General features: G+C 41.1%; 1 protein-coding gene across 5 annotated transcripts in view; it reads right to left on the bottom strand.

Moving 5' to 3' along the window:
- The window catches only part of USH1C (USH1 protein network component harmonin), a 108292-nt gene that overhangs the window by 42060 nt on the left and 45689 nt on the right, over nt 1-20543 (bottom strand). For 3 of the 5 annotated variants that reach the window (XM_024110622.3, XM_042858803.2, XM_065592104.1), the window contains exons 13-15: nt 17954-18019; nt 8127-8242; nt 2738-2814 (exon numbers count right to left, since the gene is read on the bottom strand). In XM_024110622.3, the coding sequence (XP_023966390.2) occupies nt 2738-2814; nt 8127-8242; nt 17954-18019 (259 nt within the window). Of the gene's footprint in view, nt 1-1689; nt 2815-8126; nt 8243-17953; nt 18020-20543 lie in introns of those variants that run through there. The other 2 variants (XM_065592105.1, XM_024110623.3) reach the window with 2 other exon arrangements.

The raw sequence follows: 20543 nt of genomic DNA, 5'->3' as shown, positions 1-20543 counted from the left end.
CAATTAATTTGGCTATTGTCGCAAAGATTAACCTTAACAGGTAAAATGACTATGTCGTGAAAATGATTTAGTAGCAGCAAACACCTAATTTCTAATGCCTGTGTTTTAGCCATGATGTTTAGTTTGTATTACAAAGGTTTTCATGTTTTGTTTAGAGCTAGTTACTCTTCACACCATTCACTGGGACATTACTTCATTCTTTACAAAGAATGGTAAATATAGCATGGTTCATGTGATAGATGGTAACATTTTATAACGGTAGATGAAGACTCACACTGAGCTCTCTGTATGATACTGGTGCTGTAGAACAGCAATGTGTTCCCATTAATCTTAGCTGAACGTACTACCATAGCTCAAGTCAAACTCTACAGAGCCTGAGCCAACCCTTCCATAGATCATTTTTAATGGATTCATAATTCACTGTTTGCAATTTGCTCTGTACTAAAAATATCTTTAATAGGAAGTGAATTTCTTTTACAAAAATTGGTTTGTTGTTTTTGTGTGGGCTGAAACATTTTAAAGACACACAAAATAAAAATAGTTTAGATTAAAAATATATTTTTTCAAGTTTTTAGTCTATTGTGTGCGTAGATTTCAACAGTGGGTAGATTAGCCCTTTAATATTTTCCAAGTGCTTTGAGAACTTCTAAACATATAGAGGGGCAAAGCATATAATTATACAGAATAACTTGGGCAGTAAAATCAATTTGCACTTTTACAGCACACCTTTTGTTTTTCTGCCATATAACCAACTGTACTGATGTTGGCTAGAGTATGAGATACAGTTCTGAGTCCACATGGTGGTCAGCACTGACATGTTAACGTTAGCCAACAGCAACAAGTGGTATCTGAGATGTTGCAGAGTTGCAGACGTTTCCTATCCTATGCATACAGAAATAATTGTGGCTTGTAGTAAAAGATGACCTTTTAAATGGTGACTGTGGTAGATATAGCTGACAAGTCCAGGCTATGATCCGGATTTCCTTGCACACCCAAAACTATAAATGAATTGATGTAGAAGCAATGCAGGATCTGGCTCTGGCTCTATGATGGCTCCACAATTAAGTCCCTAATTGGTTTTGATCATCAACCTGGTAGACATCAGTAATATAATGTTCATAATAGTGTCAAAAGATACTGAAAAAGAAAAGAAGAAGAATGTACCAAGAGGAACAGAATATTATTTGAAACACTACTGCATGCTTTAGAGATGATACTTAAAATATACTACCCTGTTTACCAAATTTTAAAATTATGTATTGATTGTTTTCCTCCATTATGAGTCAAATTCATTTCTGTTTAAAGGTCTATTCACCACGTAAGCTCCCACTTACTGGTAAATTTCCAAAGGCACAAATGGGAACTAGGCACTCAATTCCCATTTATTTTTTGCCTCTGAAAATCTCCCTTTTAAGCACTATTTCAAAGGCTTATGGGGAGCATAAGATTTGCAAAGGGGAGCATCCCATTGGTCCAGTCTTCCAATGTGTTGAGCATCTCCTGAAAGGTATGGCTAGCTATCAATTCCCATTGCAATCAGTGGGAGTTGAGAGCACTCAGTACTTCAAAGATCAGCCCCTCTAGCTGCACTCCAAAGAAACTTGCTTGTACATGCACATGTTAAATGAGAAAGCATTTGAATATACTGAATCCATATGAAGTAAGATAGTCGGTCACATAGTGCCACACTTAGAAATAAATGTACATTGCTGTACAATTTATTAAAAAAAATACAGAGGAGAGAAAGAAGTAATTTCAAATGCAAAACCCACAGCAAATTTTCACTTATATCTCTACACACTTTGTACCTTGCGAATTGTGGGAAATTTCCCTTCATATCGATAAAACCATCCAAAAGCTATAAAAAAAAGCAAAGGAAAAATATTTGCTGGAGAAAAATCCAGAACTGGTTTAGATCAACCCGGGTCCATATGTAACTGGTTAAAAGCTATTTGAAGGCAAAATAATAATGGTATTAAATGTCTGCAGTGTTGCATTGTATTAAATGATGGTATTAAATGACAGTTCCTTTATCAAATTTGATCAAAAAGCAGCATCTGTACATTTACTAACATGTTTACCTTATTGATACACTTTTTATGTGAAACGAAACAGATGCAACAGACAGCCTCTATACAAACCTGACAGTCATTCTTATTGTTATTAGATGCACATTGTCATGCCTATTGCTTTATATTCATTGTAACAATTTGTTAGCAATAACATATTGAATGAAATCAAATAAATGATTCAAAAACATCCAAGCTTGTGCACAACATTTAGGGAAACAACAAAACCCTTCATTCCCCATATGAAGTATTTTTGTTTTTTTGGGGGGGGAAAGGGGGGAAGAGGAAATTTTTTTTTTTCTTAAAGCCAAGTTCATAAACTTTAAAACCATACTGTTGGGTAATGCATAGGACATACAGTAACTCTATTTTTGTATATAAATCTGCTGATGATACAAAGCTTAATTAATAGCATCCACTTTTTTAAAATTTACTGACAGTGTCTGTATTCATTTCAGGTGTCTCTAGAGCACAGTAGCAGCAATACGTATTCTGAGCGCTGTAATTTTGCTAGCATTTACCATCCAATGGACTGTGGATCCTGACCTAGCAACTGAAAGCAGCAAGAGGAGAAAGTGTTCAGTCCAGTGTCAAGACTAACTGTCAAGAGGAAACGAAATGTATGAAGAATCTGAATCAGGATAGGAAGCCAAGGCTGAAGAGCAAACCTGTTTGTTCTGCTTCGTGATCACTCCATCCATGTCATCTGCTGCAAGTTGGTCATGTGCAACTCCCTTTAAATCTACTAAAGAAACAAAGGAAGGAGGAAATGAGGACAGAGAAGTGATAGGGTAACTGAGGTTTCCACAAGGTAAAAAGGGAACTGCACTGAGATCTGTAAATATAATGAAAAAAACCGAGGTATAAGCAATTCCTGGTTTACCCTGAAGAAAATAAGGTCTTCATACAGCACCATGGCCTGTAATGCACTGTAGCTAGGCTGGGTGAGGAACCTGGTGGCTACTCTGAAGTTTGACCATCAACAGTTATCTCGGGTCTAACTTCAGAGAGAAACGCCACCGCTTTCCCTTATACTATAGTAGACCATAGATTATGGCCCCACTGCAGAAGGCACTGCACAAACACAGTAAGAACAAATCTCTGCCCTAAAGAGCTTCCAATTTAAATAGACAAGAGAAATGAACAGTGGGAGAAAGGAAATATCAACACCTTCGTTTTATGACTGGGAAACTGAGGCATAAAGATTAAGCAACTTGCACAAGATCATGCAGGAATACTGGGGCAGAGTCAGGAATTGAACCTAGATTGCCTGAGCTCCAGTCTAGTGTCTTACCAGTACTACTTTCCTACTTCCTGTTGTGCATAATAGTGCTTCAAAGCATCTGGGCTTTTTTAGTTTAGCCAGTTCCTGATTTAGCCTTTTATCTAGAAGTTAAGCTTCAAACCATCCTAATTGCCTTTGAAAAGCTCAGTCCAGCAGCCAGGCTTACAGCTAATGGGAACTTCTACGAAAAGTGCACAAACAGCAGTTTCTTACTGAACAGATCCGCTCCCTGTGATAAATCCTACTGAGGCAAAATGCCCTCTGACTTCAAGGGAGTTTTGTCTTAGTAAGGGCTACAACATTTTCACAAATTATTTTCTGGGGAGGGAAAAGGAGGAGTGAGGAATAAGAGAGGGCGAAAGGATGGAACGGGAGCAGAAAAGGTGTGTGTGGGGGGAAGGATACCACAGTGTGAACGGATTAGACAACTGAAAAGTGAAGAACACGTGTCCAAGACTTATGGAATCCACAGTAGGAGATGTGAATGTTTGTCTCCTTCTAGTTTCTGGTCCACATAAGATATTAATGTATTTGCTTTATGTGCCAGACAAAGGTCTTAGGCCCCAAATCAGTACACACTTATAACCATGTGAGTGGTCCCACTGAGGATTAAGTAGATCTGCTCACATGCTTAAAGTTAAGCAGATTCTTAAGTGCTTTGCTTTATCAGGGCCTTAGCATAGAAGGGCCTAAGCTCAATCCTCATTTTTCATACCACTTGCAAAAATCATCAGAATGCCAACAGCAAACAGTCAGCAGATCAGTCAAAACCCTGAGTTCCAAAAGTCATTCTTCACGTGAAGAATGAAAGTTTAAGTCACGCTTTCTATAAAACTCAGAACAGGTTTCAGTAAAGTATAAAAACTGAAGGGAATAATTTGCTAAGAACAGATATTTACTACAACTGTTGGAGAAATTCAACCATCCCTGAATATATCTGTATTTCACAAAGTTGGAAATTTCAAACTGATCTGCATTTGATTTGTCAAGCAGAGTAGGAATATTGTAGGTTTTTTAAAAAAAGATCAGCTTGCTCAGAGGTTTATTGCTGCAGTTAAAAGGTATTGCATCTTTACAGTGTGATTTACAAGATTGTACAGGAGACTGGGGCATTTTTCAGAGTTTTGTTACAATTTCTAAAGAAATAAATATTTGCTAGAGCCTGTGCTGCATATTTGCACAAGTGGGCTCAGGTTCCCCTACCAGCCACTGGGAAAGTGGCACTGGAGCAGGGCCGGCTCCAGGCACCAGCCCACCAAGCTTGTGCTTGGGGCGGCACCTGGACGGGGGCGGCGCGGTGCTCCGACTCTGGCCGCTGGGGAGAGCAGAGCTGCAGCGGGCTCGCCGCCGGGGAGAGCGGAGCCCCGGCAGGGCTCGCCGCCCTCCCTCCCGGCGCTCTGGCCGCCGGGGAGAGCGGAGCCCCAGCAGGGCTCTCCACCCTCCCCCCGGCGCTCTGGCCGCCGGGGAGAGTGGAGCCCCGGCAGGGCTCGCCGCCCTCCTCCCGGGGCTCCGGCCGCCAGCAGAGCCGCGGCGGGCTCACCGCCCTCCCTCCGGCGCTCTGGCCGGTTGGGGAGAGCGGGCCCGAGGCCGGGCTTAGCGCCCTCCCCTGCCGCACTGGGGGGGGGGGGGGGGGGAAGGAGGCGGCAGCGGCAGCGGGAGGCTTTTTTGCCTGGGGCGGCAAAAAAGCCAGAGACGGCCCTGCACTGGAGATAGACTTGGAATAGAAGACTGCCTAAGACAGCATGTGGACAGTTGGTCCCGTGGGACTTTGTTAACCTGAAAGGAGGGAGACCATATAGTGACCTGGCCAGAGGGCCAACTCAAAGAGGAAGCACCCAAGTCTCAAAATAAATAAAATAAATATATGGAGATAAACTTATCTCATAGAACTGGAAGAGATCCCAAAAAGTCATCCTGAAAAGTCCTCTGTCTTCACTAGCAGGACCAAGTACTGATTTTGCCCCAGATCTCCTAAGTGGCCCCCTCAAGGATTGAACGCACAACCCCAGGTTTAGCAGGCCAATGCTCAAACCACTGAGCTATCACTCCCCCTCAAAGAGAGAGGGGCCACGGCATGAGCAACTGATGAAAGAGGCACCAGATGGTATGAAAGCTAATTCCCAGACACAAGGATGCACACTTGTGGAGAGCCGACCCCTTCACAATCCCATGTGGAAAGCAGCAGGGGGAGAATTTATGCTCACAACATTCCCATAAGGTGAATGGAGCTTATCTCCTCCTGCAGAAAATGATCCAGGGCTCATCCTCAAACAGAGCAGGCCCCTAGGAATCTGCAAGGATTGGGGCCCATGCATCAGCTTTGGTCCTTGGTGGCATATCCTGGTGTTCCTTATGCAGAAAAGATAATGCGGCCCCAAGTAAGGTCTACAAGGGTGGACTGGAGGTAGGGGTGGAAAGAAGATGTATTCCTTTGGTCCTGCCCTGACTCACTCAGTCTCCTCCCTCTCCCGGTCCCCTAGCACAGAGCTCATATGCACGGAGGGGGCTCTGCCAGGTCTGGGCAGGGAGGGATGAGGGTGCTGCTGGTGAGTTGGCATTCCCTTTCTATGCAGGTCAAGATGGAAACTGTGAACCACCTGGAAGTGCTCTGCAGACTGGTGTTAAAGAAGTTTTGAGGGATAGCCTTAACATATCACTGGCATGAATCCGTCAACTCACATTATTATTGCCACTCTTTGTAGGAGTCCTTATCTGATCACCTTAGAGAAACAGGAAGCTATGAGTAATATTGAATTTCCCTTATTACCTTAACACGCTGCTAAACTGACAGTCACAAATTGAAGACTAGAGGCTGTAAGAATTAGAAAGTGTAGTACAATCTTATAGATGCAAACTGTGGCAATGTGTTTAGACTGTTATGACATCTCCAATTAGCCACATAGAAATCCTCACCTAGATATAAAATGTGCAGTATAATCCATGTGGAAGAACTGGTAGTTACCAGGGATGTCATGCACATTAATGATACCAAGTTATCGTCCCATACATGTACAACCAACTTGTGTGACCTTTCAGTTTGGAGGTAAAGTCTTGGGAGGTTTGCATCACTGAAGCTGAACAAAGCTCCATAACTAACTCAGTGCTCTATGTACAATAAATAGGCAGTATGCCCTTTCCCAGGACTCTGCAAATGGTGCTTTGCTGGGCTGAGAACCATGTCAGAGTCAGCAGACAGGTGTCAGGAGGCAAGCAGCCTCACAGTGGGCCTGGATGGGGACAAGGTGTTCATTTATTATCTTCCTACCAGGCATCACCTGAAGGTGCTGGAAGATGGATAACCACTCTCTCCTCAAAGATAAGTAGCAGGAAGGAATTTACAGGACACCAGGCAGAGATTCCCACATCCTCCAAAGACTTAAAAAGTAAGGAGTCTGGGGTCCTAGTTGAGGGGGAGGGTTGGCAGTGGTTTACACAAACCAGATACTTCATGTGGACTTGGACCATGGTGATCCACATGTTTCAGTTGGTAAAGCTCAGATGAGCTTTTTTTTTATTTTTTATAAATGGAGATATCCTATCTCCTAGAACTGGAAGGGACCTTTAAAGGTCATTGAGTCCAGCCCCCCTCTGCCTTCACTAGCAGGACCAAGTACTGCTTTTGCCCCAGATCCCTAAGTGGCCCCCTCAAGAATTGAACTCACAACCCTGGGTTTAGCAGGCCAATGCTCAAACCACTGAGCTATCCCTCCCCCCCAAAAAGCTGAAAGCTGCACGTTGCCCTCAGCTCTAGTGGTAGCTCCAGTCTCTCTTCACCAAAAGCAGGAAGTTCTATATAGATTTCGCCTTTAAAAAAAAAGCGAACACCCTCCCTTTTCTCCCAGTAATAAAGCCAGAGCACCAAGCCACTGCGTCTCCAGCTGTAAGTATAGCATTACGTCTCTGCATCCTATCCCGCCATCTCTTAAGATCTCTCCCAAGTCAAAGATGTCAAATAGGGAAATGAAACCAAGTCACCTGCAGTATTTTTCTGATTATCTACTGGATACAGAAAGCTCAACACTCATTTAAAGTAAGAGATCAGAAAAACTTCGAAATGGGACCCAAGTAGCAAAATGCCAGTAAATCCTGTAATCCATTATGCACTGACATTTTAGGCCAAGAGATTAAAATAAGACTATGAATGCAACATATTTCCATCTAAGTCATTCACACACACATATACACACACATGCTATATAAGAATTTTGGGTAGATTTTCAAATGGGAGCTGAGTTTTTTTTAGGCACCTAAATGAAGTGGCTAGACTTTCAAAAGTGTTCAGAGTGAGCACATAGCAACTCTGATTGAGAACAGCTCAAAGAAAATCTTGCTTTTAGTGCACATGAAATGTGCCAGGTTGACATCTCTGGAGACTGAGGCTCCCTGAATAGAAACAGCCTGGACAACAGCAAAATACACCCCCCCCCCCCACGATGCAGCTCAACCCTGACCTAGAGGGCTCATCGTCATGGTAGGAAGTGCAGTCTCCATGTCAACACATTTCTTGGCTGAGACTGTGCACACGGCTGACAGTTAGTGTGGCAGTGAGTTTTGTGACAGATGTCTATTAAATGGGAACTGGATGGAGACAACTAAACTCATCTCTCATAGACCTCCAAACAGCCATCAGGTGTTAAGTTTTAGTCATGGCTGACACAGGTTAGATCTGAACTGGTGAAAACACTCCATCTCCATGACCATTGTTGAGTCATAATATTGTTCCTCAAACACAACTGTTTCGCCCACTGACTAGGATGGAACCAGTCACTTACTTCTGTGTTTAGGAGTAGGGGCTGGATGTACGTCTGCAGTTACAGTCTTAGGTGGCTCTTTAGGCCTCCAATCTTCTTCCCATTCCTTTTTAAATTTCTCTTCTTCTGCTGTTATCCTAAATACATATAGAAGAAAAGTATTTCTTGAAATTCTCATTTAAAAATATAACTTTGTAAACTACAAATTATTTATTTTTCTTAATTTGAAATACAAACCATTTCCTTCCAACTCCGCTAAAAACCCAAACTTTAAACATATAGCAATGGCTGCTATTTCACTTCTGGTCCAACTAATATATTCAACTGAACAGAAAACACACTGAAATAATAAGCAAACACTTCTTGTTTGTTTTCTAATGATAATATATACTTTTTTGTGTTTCAATACTAATGAGATACGGAGGTAACTCATGAAAAATACAAGTCACTGCCTTTATACAAGCATGACAGACCCACGTATAAACTGGTCGAATTGCACACTGGGGTAAGGCTTGGAGAAGCCAATTCTGAGCACCTTATAGAATCAATGATTTTTAAGACCAGAAGGGATTATGATGATCATCTAGTCTGCTTTCCTGAAAAAACCAGAACAGGGAACCTACCTCACTGAATAATTTCTACATCGAGGCCGTAACTTCAGTCTGAGCTATAGCATATCTTTTGGAAAGACAACCTGTTGTGACTTAAAGACTTCAAGTGACAGAGATTCCATTACATCCCTAAGTAAGTTATTGCAATATTTACCCGTCCCCACTGTTAAAAATGTGTGTCTTATTTCTACATGATTTATTTCCATTTAAATTATTGCTTTTTGGCATAGCTAGAGCACACAAAAAAAGTAGCTGAACCCTGACAGGAGTTGGCTCAAGAAATAACTATAGCTGAGACAACTAAACAGTGACACCACTGTATAATTAAATTCATCGTGTCTGGAGAAGTACTTCTAACAAAAACGAACACTGTGACACTCTAGAAAGGGAGAGTTCAGAAAAATAAAGAAACTAGTTTAAAAGAATCCATGTATGACACCCTGGCATCACAATATTCACCACTGTCATGTAATTAGGATATATTTTGTACAAAGAATGCCTTGTGAGGTATCATTCTAAAAGTCTTGCTCTGCTAGACATTAATATCTCGTTGGATTGTGTGTGCGATCGTTGTATGCAAAGTTATGAAGTTTGGCTACATATGTGTTACTGAAACATGTTGTGAGGCTGAAAACACCCACAAGCAGCCTTTCAGGTACAACAGTAAAAAGGCCAAACAATGTTAATGGCTTATTGGGGAAATGCACACAAGCACAAGGATTACCCCAGGAACTGTGTACAACAGAAACCTCTCAGAGATAGCACTACACAATGGGAACTGTTTGACCCAGGTCACAGCAAAAGAGCTTTCCAACAAGTGGGAAGAAGATATAAAAGGGAGAAATTACATCATGATGGGACCTCACTCTCCGTACAACAACACACCTGAGGAATAAAGACTGAACAGGAGGGAATGGATGGTCCCAGGCTAAAGGAATTTCTAGCCTGTGTATGAAAACCTGGGCAACCCAAGCTACAGAGCCAAGGCAGCTTTTGCCTTAAGACTCTGCCAGCCTGTTTTTCACTCAAGGTGAGAATCTGCTAATTCATATCCTACCTATTTACTATGTTAAGCTCAGTTTGCGGTTTTGTTTATTTGCTAGATTATCTGCTTTGATCTGTTTGCTATCACTTATAATCTATCCTTTTGTAGTCAATAAACTTATTTTATGTTTTAATCCATACAACAACAAAAGTCCAAGGTGGTGTACACATAACCATCCCCCCACTCTTCCTACAAAAAACCTAAACAATAAAAGGAAACAGGAACACAATATGGTTAAATGTCAAGGTTTGAGGGGTTATTCATGGCAAGCCGATATTCTTCCGAAAATGGAAATCCAGCTCAGTACAAAAGTGCGTGAGCTATGGCAGTAAAATGGCGATTGGAGAGCTAAATGGGGATTTACATCAGGTGTGTGTGGGAGGCTGCCTACTGACCTGAAATAGGGTCAGAACCAATCTAGCCATGTATTCGGTGCCTAGAGGCAAAAACATCTAGATTGATGATGGAGACTTTAACACAGTATAGCCCCTACTATTGCTGATATTAGCATTACGTGACAAATAAACAATGTTTGACTGAAACTGCAGAGTCTGTACAATATATCTGACATATCCTTCCTCAGGAGTCACATCCTCCATGGCAATTACAAGAAATGAATCATAAGGATTCCACTTTCCTTTTATTTCTGAAAACAATTTTTGCTCCACCATGCTGTTCAGAGCTTTAGCTGAGTAATCCTCTAATCCTCTTGTTTTAACTCCTTCCATCTCCCACTTTCTACTGTTTTATCAGCTCTGTCGTTTTAGGTCACATCTGCAATCAGATTGTAAAACTACTGAGATGGAGATTATGTTTTACCTGTACGGCAACATGCCAAGCACACTCTTGGGCATTGTGCTAATAAATAAAAATAGATAGTAAAATAAAAATGTGTGAACAAGGAATAACTGTATATAACGTTTCCTCCCATTTCTCATAACTTGTTAAAGATTGCTGCAATCACAAGTGACACACAATCCAAGAATATAATGCAGCATTTCTACTGTTGCTGAATTTTGTAGCATAGAGCACACCTCTCAGTGATGTAAAATATATATTTTCAACTGTGGCATGTCACAGTGTAATTCACTGGTTTATAGTAGCAAAGTTCTCCAGTGTCACAGATCCACAGGATAACCCTAATTTATGGACTTTGCATTTGAATCTCATGTAGCCACTGCTGTTGCTGCTATTTGCATTACATGACAAATAAACAATGTTTGGAATTAGTTAAAAGACTAAAAAAAAAAAAGATTTAAAAAAGCCCCAAACAAAGGCAGAGGACTCTACTGAATATACATCGGAGGAGGTTAGTCTAGTAATTAAATTATTTGGTAGCAACAGAGTCAAGACCAATAACTTAGAGGTTGCCCTGCATGTTCTGGCTAATGTAATTGCTAGTAGAGTAGACTTTAATATTAAAACAATATGCCAAGAGGGCCAGAAGGGTGATTCATAAAATACTACTACTAACATATGAAACAGAGCCAACAGTTTCCTTGGAAGGTCCATCTTCCTAGTTCCTGTAAATAAATTGCAACCTACAGGGCATAACTCATTCTGTACAGTTACGGATTTTTGTTAAATAGAATTTGCTATGCCAGGAAAGGCTGCAAGCTACAGAGAGAGATGCTAAGGCAAAGACTTGTATTTACGTTCAGAACACAAGGATTGATAAGAGATTTTCAAAGTACCACCCCACTGAAGTGAGAGTATTGGTGGCACTGCTTGCTGAAGCCTTTGAAACTCTTCATTGAAACCAACCACGTGGCCTGAAATAGTTATTGTGGGTAACATGTTCTAAAACACCCAGGTGACTTGGGAGCATAAGTTCAGAGCCTGAGCTCCAGTGTGAGTTGAAACTTCAGAGCGCTGTCTATACAGCTATTTTCTGCAAGCCTGGATAGCCCCAGTCTGTTGATCTGGGCTGGGAGGCTCTCTCCAAAATGCTGCATCGACATACCATAAGTCACCTAGGTGCTTTTGAAAATGTTACCGGTCATGTGCATGAACACTAATGATAGCAGAGCTTGTAAGCTGCAAACTCCACTTGCTGATGTTGCATTTGTGAAGTGCTGAAATAAAGCTACTGAGGTTACTTAAAGAACTTCAGGTATGGTGATACATCAGCTTCACAATAATTTAGGCAGCAGAACCTGATAACTGCAGCAATTTTAAGGAAAGAGTTTCAGGGAAAAGGCTCTTCAGTCTTTCAAAGGGGAGTGAAAGGCTACTCAAGCTATTATCACAGGAAAGGAGCATGTTCTAATGGATTGCGCCTGAAGCTGGTAGTCAGGAAGTCCTGTGTAGTAAAACCTACTCTACCTCTGACTTGCTACACAGTCTGAGACAAGTCATTTATCTTCTCATATTTAAAATAGGGATTACAATACTCTCCTACCTTGGAAGGGTGTTGAGGCTTAATTAGTTAACTTTTGTATTGTACAGCACTTTGAAACTATAAAAGCTCTTTATAGAAATGCTTGACACTATTAGCAGACTTCAAGACAGACTGTTAATAGGAAGAGAGGTTTCAGCGTAGCAGCCGTGTTAGTCTGTATCCGCAAAAAGAACAGGAGTACTTGTGGCACCTTAGAGACTAACAAATTTATTAGAGCATAAGCTTTCGTGGACTATAGCCCACTTCAAGAAGCATAAGCTTCAAGAAGTGGGCTGTAGTCCACGAAAGCTTATGCTCTAATAAATTTGTTAGTCTCTAAGGTGCCACAAGTACTCCTGTTCTTTTAATAGGAAGAGAGATGTGTGGGAACAAAGGTGCAATGGTTTTGAAGTTCAAATGAAGTCTGCAGATACCAAAGGCATTCATCACGATTGTGAGGCAGAAAAGCTGGCTTTGGAAAAGGAATTCTTTGTTTGCTTGTGTAGCATCCTTCATTGTTATTGCAGCAATTTGTTCAATATAGTATGAGAATGGGAAAACATTGTAGACGGAAGTCATCCCTGTGCTGACACAGACTCCAGTGCAGGGATGGCTGGTATATGTATGTGCATTTTTGTACCCCAATGCTGGGGTTGCCAGAAACTGCTCTGGTCCCTGATGGCCGTCGTGGCAGCTGGGGAAATATACTCCGTTCGGCATCCAACATGCCATCACTGATTCAGAGAGCCCTGTGCATGCCCTGTCTGTTGTGCAGGATTTCAGCTTCTAATATAGATAGATCAAAAGCAGTCAAATGAAATGACACAGGTGGAAACCTGTTTAATGTGACAGGAGAGGCATGTCTGAATATTTCAGAGTCAATTACAGTTACAGAAAGCTGCATCAGAACAATTATAGAATATGAAATCTCCAACACTAATTTTCCAATTTCATACTATCATATAATTTGTCAAAATTGTTCAGAAGAGAAAGTGATAACGTACATTAAAACAGTGAACCACATAGTGATTGGTTGGTTTTTCCCCCTCTAGTTCTAAATGTACAGCAATATTTAAATTACATTGATAGTTGTGTCCAACTTGCTTTTTTGGTACTGTTGATGGATGGGCTGCCAGAAAGCCTTCATAGATTTTAAGGCCAGAAGGGACCATTATGATCATCTAGTCTAACCTCTTGCATAATGCAAACCACAGGACTTCCTTGAATTAATTCCTGGTTTAAGTCCAATAGCTGTGGTTATAAGTAGATCAACTCTTTTAGAAAAGCCTCCGCTCTTGATTTACAAATTTCCAGTGATGAAGGATCCATCCATAGTCCTTGGTATGTTGCTCCAATGATTAATTACCTTCACTGTTATACATTTGCATCTTATTTCTAGTCTGAATGTGCCTAGATTCAAATTCCAGTCACTTAATCTAGTTATATTTTTGTCTGCTAGAACAATGAGCTCTCTATCATCAAATTTTTGTTTGCTATGTAGTTACTTTAGACTGATCAGAATCACCCCTTACCCTTTTGATAATCTAAATAGGTTGAGCTCGAGTGTGTCTCATTACAAGGCATATTTTCTCTTCCTTTAATCATTCTCATGGCTCTTCTCTGAATCCTCTCCAATTTTTCAGTATCCTTCTTGAAGTGCAGAAACCAGAACTAGACACAGTATAACACTAACAGTTGTACCAGTGCCAAATACATAGGTAATTTCCCTACTCCTACTGAAAGCCCCCCGTGTTTACATCCAAAGATTGCATTAGCCCTTTTAGCCACAGCGTTGTGCTGCAAGCTCATATTCATCTCATTATCCCCAGGGCCCCCAAGTCTTTTTCAGTCACTGCTTTCCAGAATAGAGTTTCCCATGCTGTATGGCTGACCTATGTTCTTTGTTCCTAGACGTACAACCTTACCTTTGGTTGTATTGATTCTCATATATTTTGATTGTGCTCAGTTTACCAAGTGTTCCAGATCACTCAGTGACCTGTTCTCTTATTATTTACTACTCTCCCAATCTTTGTGTCATCTACAAACTTTACTAGCAATGACTTTATGTTTTCTTCCAGGTCACTGATACAAAATGTTAAATAGCATAGGGCCAAGAACTGACCCCAGTAGGGCCTTGCTAGAAACACACCAGCTCGATGATTCCCTATTTACAATTATATTTTCAGACCTCTCAGTGAGGCAGTTTTTAATTGATCTAATATGTTCCATGTTGATTTTATATCATTGTAGTTTCCTAATCAAACTTTCATGTTGTATCAAGTAAATGTTTTACAGAAGTCTAACTATATTCCATTACATTTAATGTGAATAAATGTAAAGTAATGCACATTGGAAAAAATAACCCCAACTATACATACAATATGATGAGGGCTAATTTAGCTACTACTAATCAGGAAAGAGAACTTGGAGTCATCGTTTATAGTTCTCTAAAGATGTCCACGCAGTGTGCAGCAGCAGTCAAAAAGGCAAACAGGATGTTAGGAATCATTAAAAAGGGGATAGAGAATAAGACAGAGAATATCTTATTGCCTTTATATAAATCCATGGTATGCCCACATCTTGAATACTGCGTACAGATGTGGTCTCCTCATCTCAAAAAAGATATACTGGCACTAGAAAAGGTTCAGAGAAGGGCAACTAAAATGATTAGGGGTTTGGAATGGGTCCCATATGAGAAGAGATTAAAGAGGCTAGGACTTTTCAGCTTGGGAACGAGGAGACTAAGGGTGGATATGATAGAGGTATATAAAATCATGAGTGGTGTGGAGAAAGTGAATAAAGAAAAGTTATTTGCTCCTATAATATAAGAACTACGGGCCACCAAATGAAATGAATGGGCAGCAGGTTTAAAACAAATAAAAGGAAGTTCTTCTTCACACAGCGCACAGTCAACCTGTGGAACTCCTTGCCTGAGGGGGTTGTGAAGGCTAGGACTATAACACGGTTTAAAAGAGAACTAGATAAATTCATGGAGGTTAAATCCATTAATCGCTATTAGCCAGGATGGGTAAGGAACGGTGTCCCTAGCCTCCGTTTGTCAGAGGGTGGAGATGGATGGCAGGAGAGAGATATACTGGCACTAGAAAAGGTTCAGAGAAGGGCAACTAAAATGATTAGGGGTTTGGAATGGGTCCCATATGAGAAGAGATTAAAGAGGCTAGGACTTTTCAGCTTGGGAACGAGGAGACTAAGGGTGGATATGATAGAGGTATATAAAATCATGAGTGGTGTGGAGAAAGTGAATAAAGAAAAGTTATTTGCTCCTATAATATAAGAACTACGGGCCACCAAATGAAATGAATGGGCAGCAGGTTTAAAACAAATAAAAGGAAGTTCTTCTTCACACAGCGCACAGTCAACCTGTGGAACTCCTTGCCTGAGGGAGTTGTGAAGGCTAGGACTATAACAGGGTTTAAAAGAGAACTAGATAAATTCATGGAGGTTAAATCCATTAATCGCTATTAGCCAGGATGGGTAAGGAACGGTGTCCCTAGCCTCCGTTTGTCAGAGGGTGGAGATGGATGGCAGGAGAGAGATATACTGGCACTAGAAAAGGTTCAGAGAAGGGCAACTAAAATGATTAGGGGTTTGGAATGGGTCCCATATGAGAAGAGATTAAAGAGGCTAGGACTTTTCAGCTTGGGAACGAGGAGACTAAGGGTGGATATGATAGAGGTATATAAAATCATGAGTGGTGTGGAGAAAGTGAATAAAGAAAAGTTATTTGCTCCTATAATATAAGAACTACGGGCCACCAAATGAAATGAATGGGCAGCAGGTTTAAAACAAATAAAAGGAAGTTCTTCTTCACACAGCGCACAGTCAACCTGTGGAACTCCTTGCCTGAGGGAGTTGTGAAGGCTAGGACTATAACAGGGTTTAAAAGAGAACTAGATAAATTCATGGAGGTTAAATCCATTAATCGCTATTAGCCAGGATGGGTAAGGAACGGTGTCCCTAGCCTCCGTTTGTCAGAGGGTGGAGATGGATGGCAGGAGAGAGATCACTTGATCATTACCTGTTAGGTTCACTCCCTCTGGGGCACCTGGCATTGGTCACTGTCGGCAGACAGGATACTGGGATGGATTGACCTTTGGTCTGACCCAGTATGGCCATTCTTAAACTCTTAACACTGTCACCTTTGCGAGCCAAATTTGTAATCTCTTCAAAAAGTGAGAGTTAATTTAACAAGATATTTTTCACAAATCAGTGTTGGCATTAGTTATATTACCGTCCTTTAATTGTGTATGAATCAAGTCCTGTATCAGCCACTCTATTGTTTTGCATTGGATGGAAGTCAAGTTGACAGGCCTATAGTTACTTGGCTCAGCCTATTTAGCCTTTTATTATATAATGCACAACATTAGATTTCTTCAAGACATCTGGAACTTCCCCACTGCTTCAAGATTTAATAAAAGTCAACAGTCCAGAGAGTCCATTGACCAGCTCTTTTAAAAGTCTTGGATACAAGTTATCCAGACATGTTTTAGTAGCTGCTGTTTAACATCCTTCTTAGTCACTTTAAAAATGGAAACTATTTTGTCCTCCACCGCCGCCTCCTATGACATGAATACATCATCACCTTGCTTTTTTCAATGTACAAACCAGAAACATATTGAACATTTGTGCCTTTTTTGCATTATTATTGACAATTCTGCCATTTACATCTAGAAATACGTTAACATCATACTTAGGGTTTCTTTTGTTCTTGTTATCATAAAGACTCTTCCTTATTGTCCTGAACTCTGCTGGCCATGGATTTTTCTTTGAGTTCTTTTGATTCCCTTACCAATTTTCTACAATTTCTAGCTTCTGACTTATATATATTATCATCTTTCCCTTTCTCCCCCACCCATGTGTTATACATTATCTTTTTATTGCTTCTTTCAACTACCCCTCTAAGGCAGGCAGTTTTTCTAACCCGGGTAACCTTAACTCTCAACTGTGGCTTTTGGGGCATCTAATAAAATGTTCTAAAACAGTTCCGAATGATCATTAACGTTTTTGTGTTAAAGTTTTTTCTCCCATCTGCTGTGGCTCACAGTTATTTTCAGCTTTATAAAACAGGCCCTTATAAAGAATCCAGTACATAATGTCACTGCTTTGGACTTTATTGTTTGCATACAACAAATATAATCAAGTCATGGTCACTGGACCTTACAAACCACGTTTAAGTGCTGCGATCAATTCCTCTTTATCTATCAAGGTGAGGTCTAATAGAGAATTCCCCTATGTTGGATGCAACACTTCTTTGAGTTAGGAAATTGTCATCTAGAATTTTGAGAAATCACCAGGACGTTGTAGAATTGGCAGAGATTTCCAGCATATGTCACTCAGAAAAAACATTTTCGTATGCCCTACATTTGGAATTATCATAAGCTGCTTTAAAACAGCACCTTCACAGTCCTGAAGATAAATTTCCTTCAGATATGAAATGTATATAGTAGAGCAGGTAAGGAAAGGTTGATCTTTTTTTTCCTTGCCCATTTATTCCTTGATGAAAATGGAAAACTGTTTTCTTTTCATCAAAAATTTTCTATGAAGATTTTGGAGATTTTGTTGAAAACTGAAAAATTTGAGATGCTTGGGCAAAAATATGAAGTTTTACTGAACTTTTTCACTTGACTATACAATTTTTTTCAGTTTTTGGTCACTCAAACTTGAAAAAATTCAATTTTCATTGAACCCCAATTTTTTCATGGACATTTTTTTTTTACACAAACTCTAGTATTTAATTTCTCTTTACATGTGTATTATGCAAAATATATAGCACAGGGGGATGATTACTTACTGTTCAATTTCTTTACGGTATCTTTCTTCTTCTTCTGCAGCCTTTTGAGAAATCTCCAGTTTCCTTCTGCAATACAGAGAAATTTACATTTAGAACATTTAGAGAAAAATAAGTTGTCATGTGTATGCTAGTGTAAAACAAATATATATATATATATATAGAGAGAGAGAGGAGAACGAATACGCACTGGGAAAACCTGACACATGAGTTTCCAACATTCCAACATTAACATTCCTAGCCCTCATCACACCTGCCTGATGATTCCCGATGGTCTCCATAGCCCACCTGAGCAACACAAATTCTGAAGCCACTCTGACCCTCAAAGATAACTTTTTAGCGCATTCTGCAGCTGTCCAACCATGTTCTCTGTGATGGGATTGAGTCTGACTGCCCAGCTCAATGAAAATCGGGCATTGGGAAATGATATTGGAGGTGATGGGGTTTACTGATGTCCCACTTCAAGCATGGAGGGATGGTTTCTGTCCCAGCTAACTGACAGCCAGGGAAACTGAATGGCCCACCAGGCCCAAGACAGATGTCCCCGATGATGGCTCTGAATTCCACAGTAACTTTGCTAACTCTAAGGGAAAAGGCAAGCTCATGGACTATATGCTTTGCCACAAAATTAAAATGAGAGAGAAATGATGAGGGATTTTCAAGGAAATCTGTGAAAAAATAATATAGGCACATGTGCTGCTTCTCCCTTTCACCTCTCAATAAACAAAGATAAAAGAAAGGTAACTAGGTAAACTAATGCAAAAAGCATCAGCACTGACATATTAGGTTCAACCTTTCTATTGCTAAATCATTGTTAATAATATAGGAATATCTTTGATCATCCAATGAGTGATAAAAGTCATTTACTTTAGAGACAGGTGACTTTGCACATGATATCTGATGAAGAAATTCTAATTCCACAGAATGAGACAACTTTAGGACAACTTTACTTCATTGGTAAAGCCTCAGAAAATCATCCACATCCAAGTTGCTCTCCCTACTTATTTGTGTGAAATTTTCTAGGCAAACATGTGCAACTGGAAGTGGACAGGACATCTGTCTCTAAACAAGGGGAGAAATGTGACTGATGATACATCAAGGTATGGAAAGAGATCAACAGGGAGCATAGAACCCAGGCCTCCATGCCTTTCTAGGTGAGTACTCTGCCACAACAGAGACAACCACACCCACTTAGGCCAATGGCTTTCTTTCTGTATTCTTGACCTGGTTACTCACAAATGAATTGGCTTCCTTTTAATAAATAGGCAGCCTAGATAAGTATGGGAGCCAATAGTTACCTTGGTCACAACTGTGGAACATCCTGTTAAATATGAGATATAAAGGCTTTAAAGTCAGAAGTATTTTAATTAAAAAGTTTTAGCATTAGCTGAATAAAGCATCATTCTCCCCTGTTGATACTGTGGTTTTTAGAGTTATTGAAAATATACTCTCTATAGTAAACGTAATTACATACTTAGCAGAGTAGATCAAATGCAGCTAATCTCATCACTGGCCAGCATGGGGAAAAAGAAGGAGAACAAACCCCGCAGTCTCTGCTGATCCACCTAGTGGGTCAGGGGACAGGCCAGGGACCTACCCTTCTGGTGGGACCCACAGTCCAAGTCAACTCCTCTTATATCCAATAGGGGGTAAGGGGATGGGGAGAACCTGGGCCCGCCCTCTTCTCTGGCCGGGAGAGGAAGTTGGCCGATGGGGTCTCCTGTGACTGTGGGGCCTATTTCCGATCTTCCGTCCGCTCATGCATCCGGGCAGAGTTCCTCCGGGCAATGTCCACTGGCTCCCTTGACATCTTGAAGGAGCAGTGGGGGCTGTCTGGGGTTCTCTGCTCGGTGTCCCTGTCAGGTTCCCTTCGTTTAGCCCTCTGACCTCACTCCTGCCCCTGTTTTATCTTTAGTTGTCCCCCGTACTTGCTTGGTATCCCGGTCCTGTGGATACTCCCCTTAGGCTGTGGGGAGGTCCTTTAGTAGTGGGCGGGCTTCCGCCCGTCCACTTCCTGGATTCCATAAGGATCACTCTCCTGTAGCCATCTGGCCCAACCCTGTCGCAATGACACATCCCCTTGAAAAAAGGCAGGGCTTCAAGTACTCGGGCAGCCTGCTTTGTGTGGTAGTGGGCACTTGAGTATGGTCCAGATATCACTCTTCACTGTACCACTGCTCTCCAACACAGTTCCGTCCCACCTGCTGTGGCTCTCTCCTACCACCTCTTCTGATCCTACCATGCCCCTGCACACTCATTCTCCTGCTGGTCAGATGACAATCCTTTCCCAGCCCCTCTCACTTTCGTTTCCTATTGTCAGGAAGGGATAGGAGCCAGAGAGTCTTCAGACCCACCATCTCCTGTGGCTGCTGGTTCTCTCCCTCTAGGTTTGGTATCTGCAAAATACTGATAGCCTTCATTTGTTACCCTCCAGTTTTATACATATTGTGTGTGGGTTTTATATCTATATCTATATACATACATACATACACACACACACACACACACACACACACACACAGAGAGAGAGAGAGAGAGAGAGAGAGAATGAATGAATGTGTGTGTCTGTCTGTCTGTCTGTCACTGGCACATT

The sequence above is a fragment of the Chrysemys picta genome, chromosome 4 (assembly GCF_011386835.1).
Source record: "Chrysemys picta bellii isolate R12L10 chromosome 4, ASM1138683v2, whole genome shotgun sequence".
NCBI classification, from domain to species: domain Eukaryota; kingdom Metazoa; phylum Chordata; order Testudines; family Emydidae; genus Chrysemys; species Chrysemys picta.
This window is presented reverse-complemented; position numbering and strand designations above follow the sequence as displayed.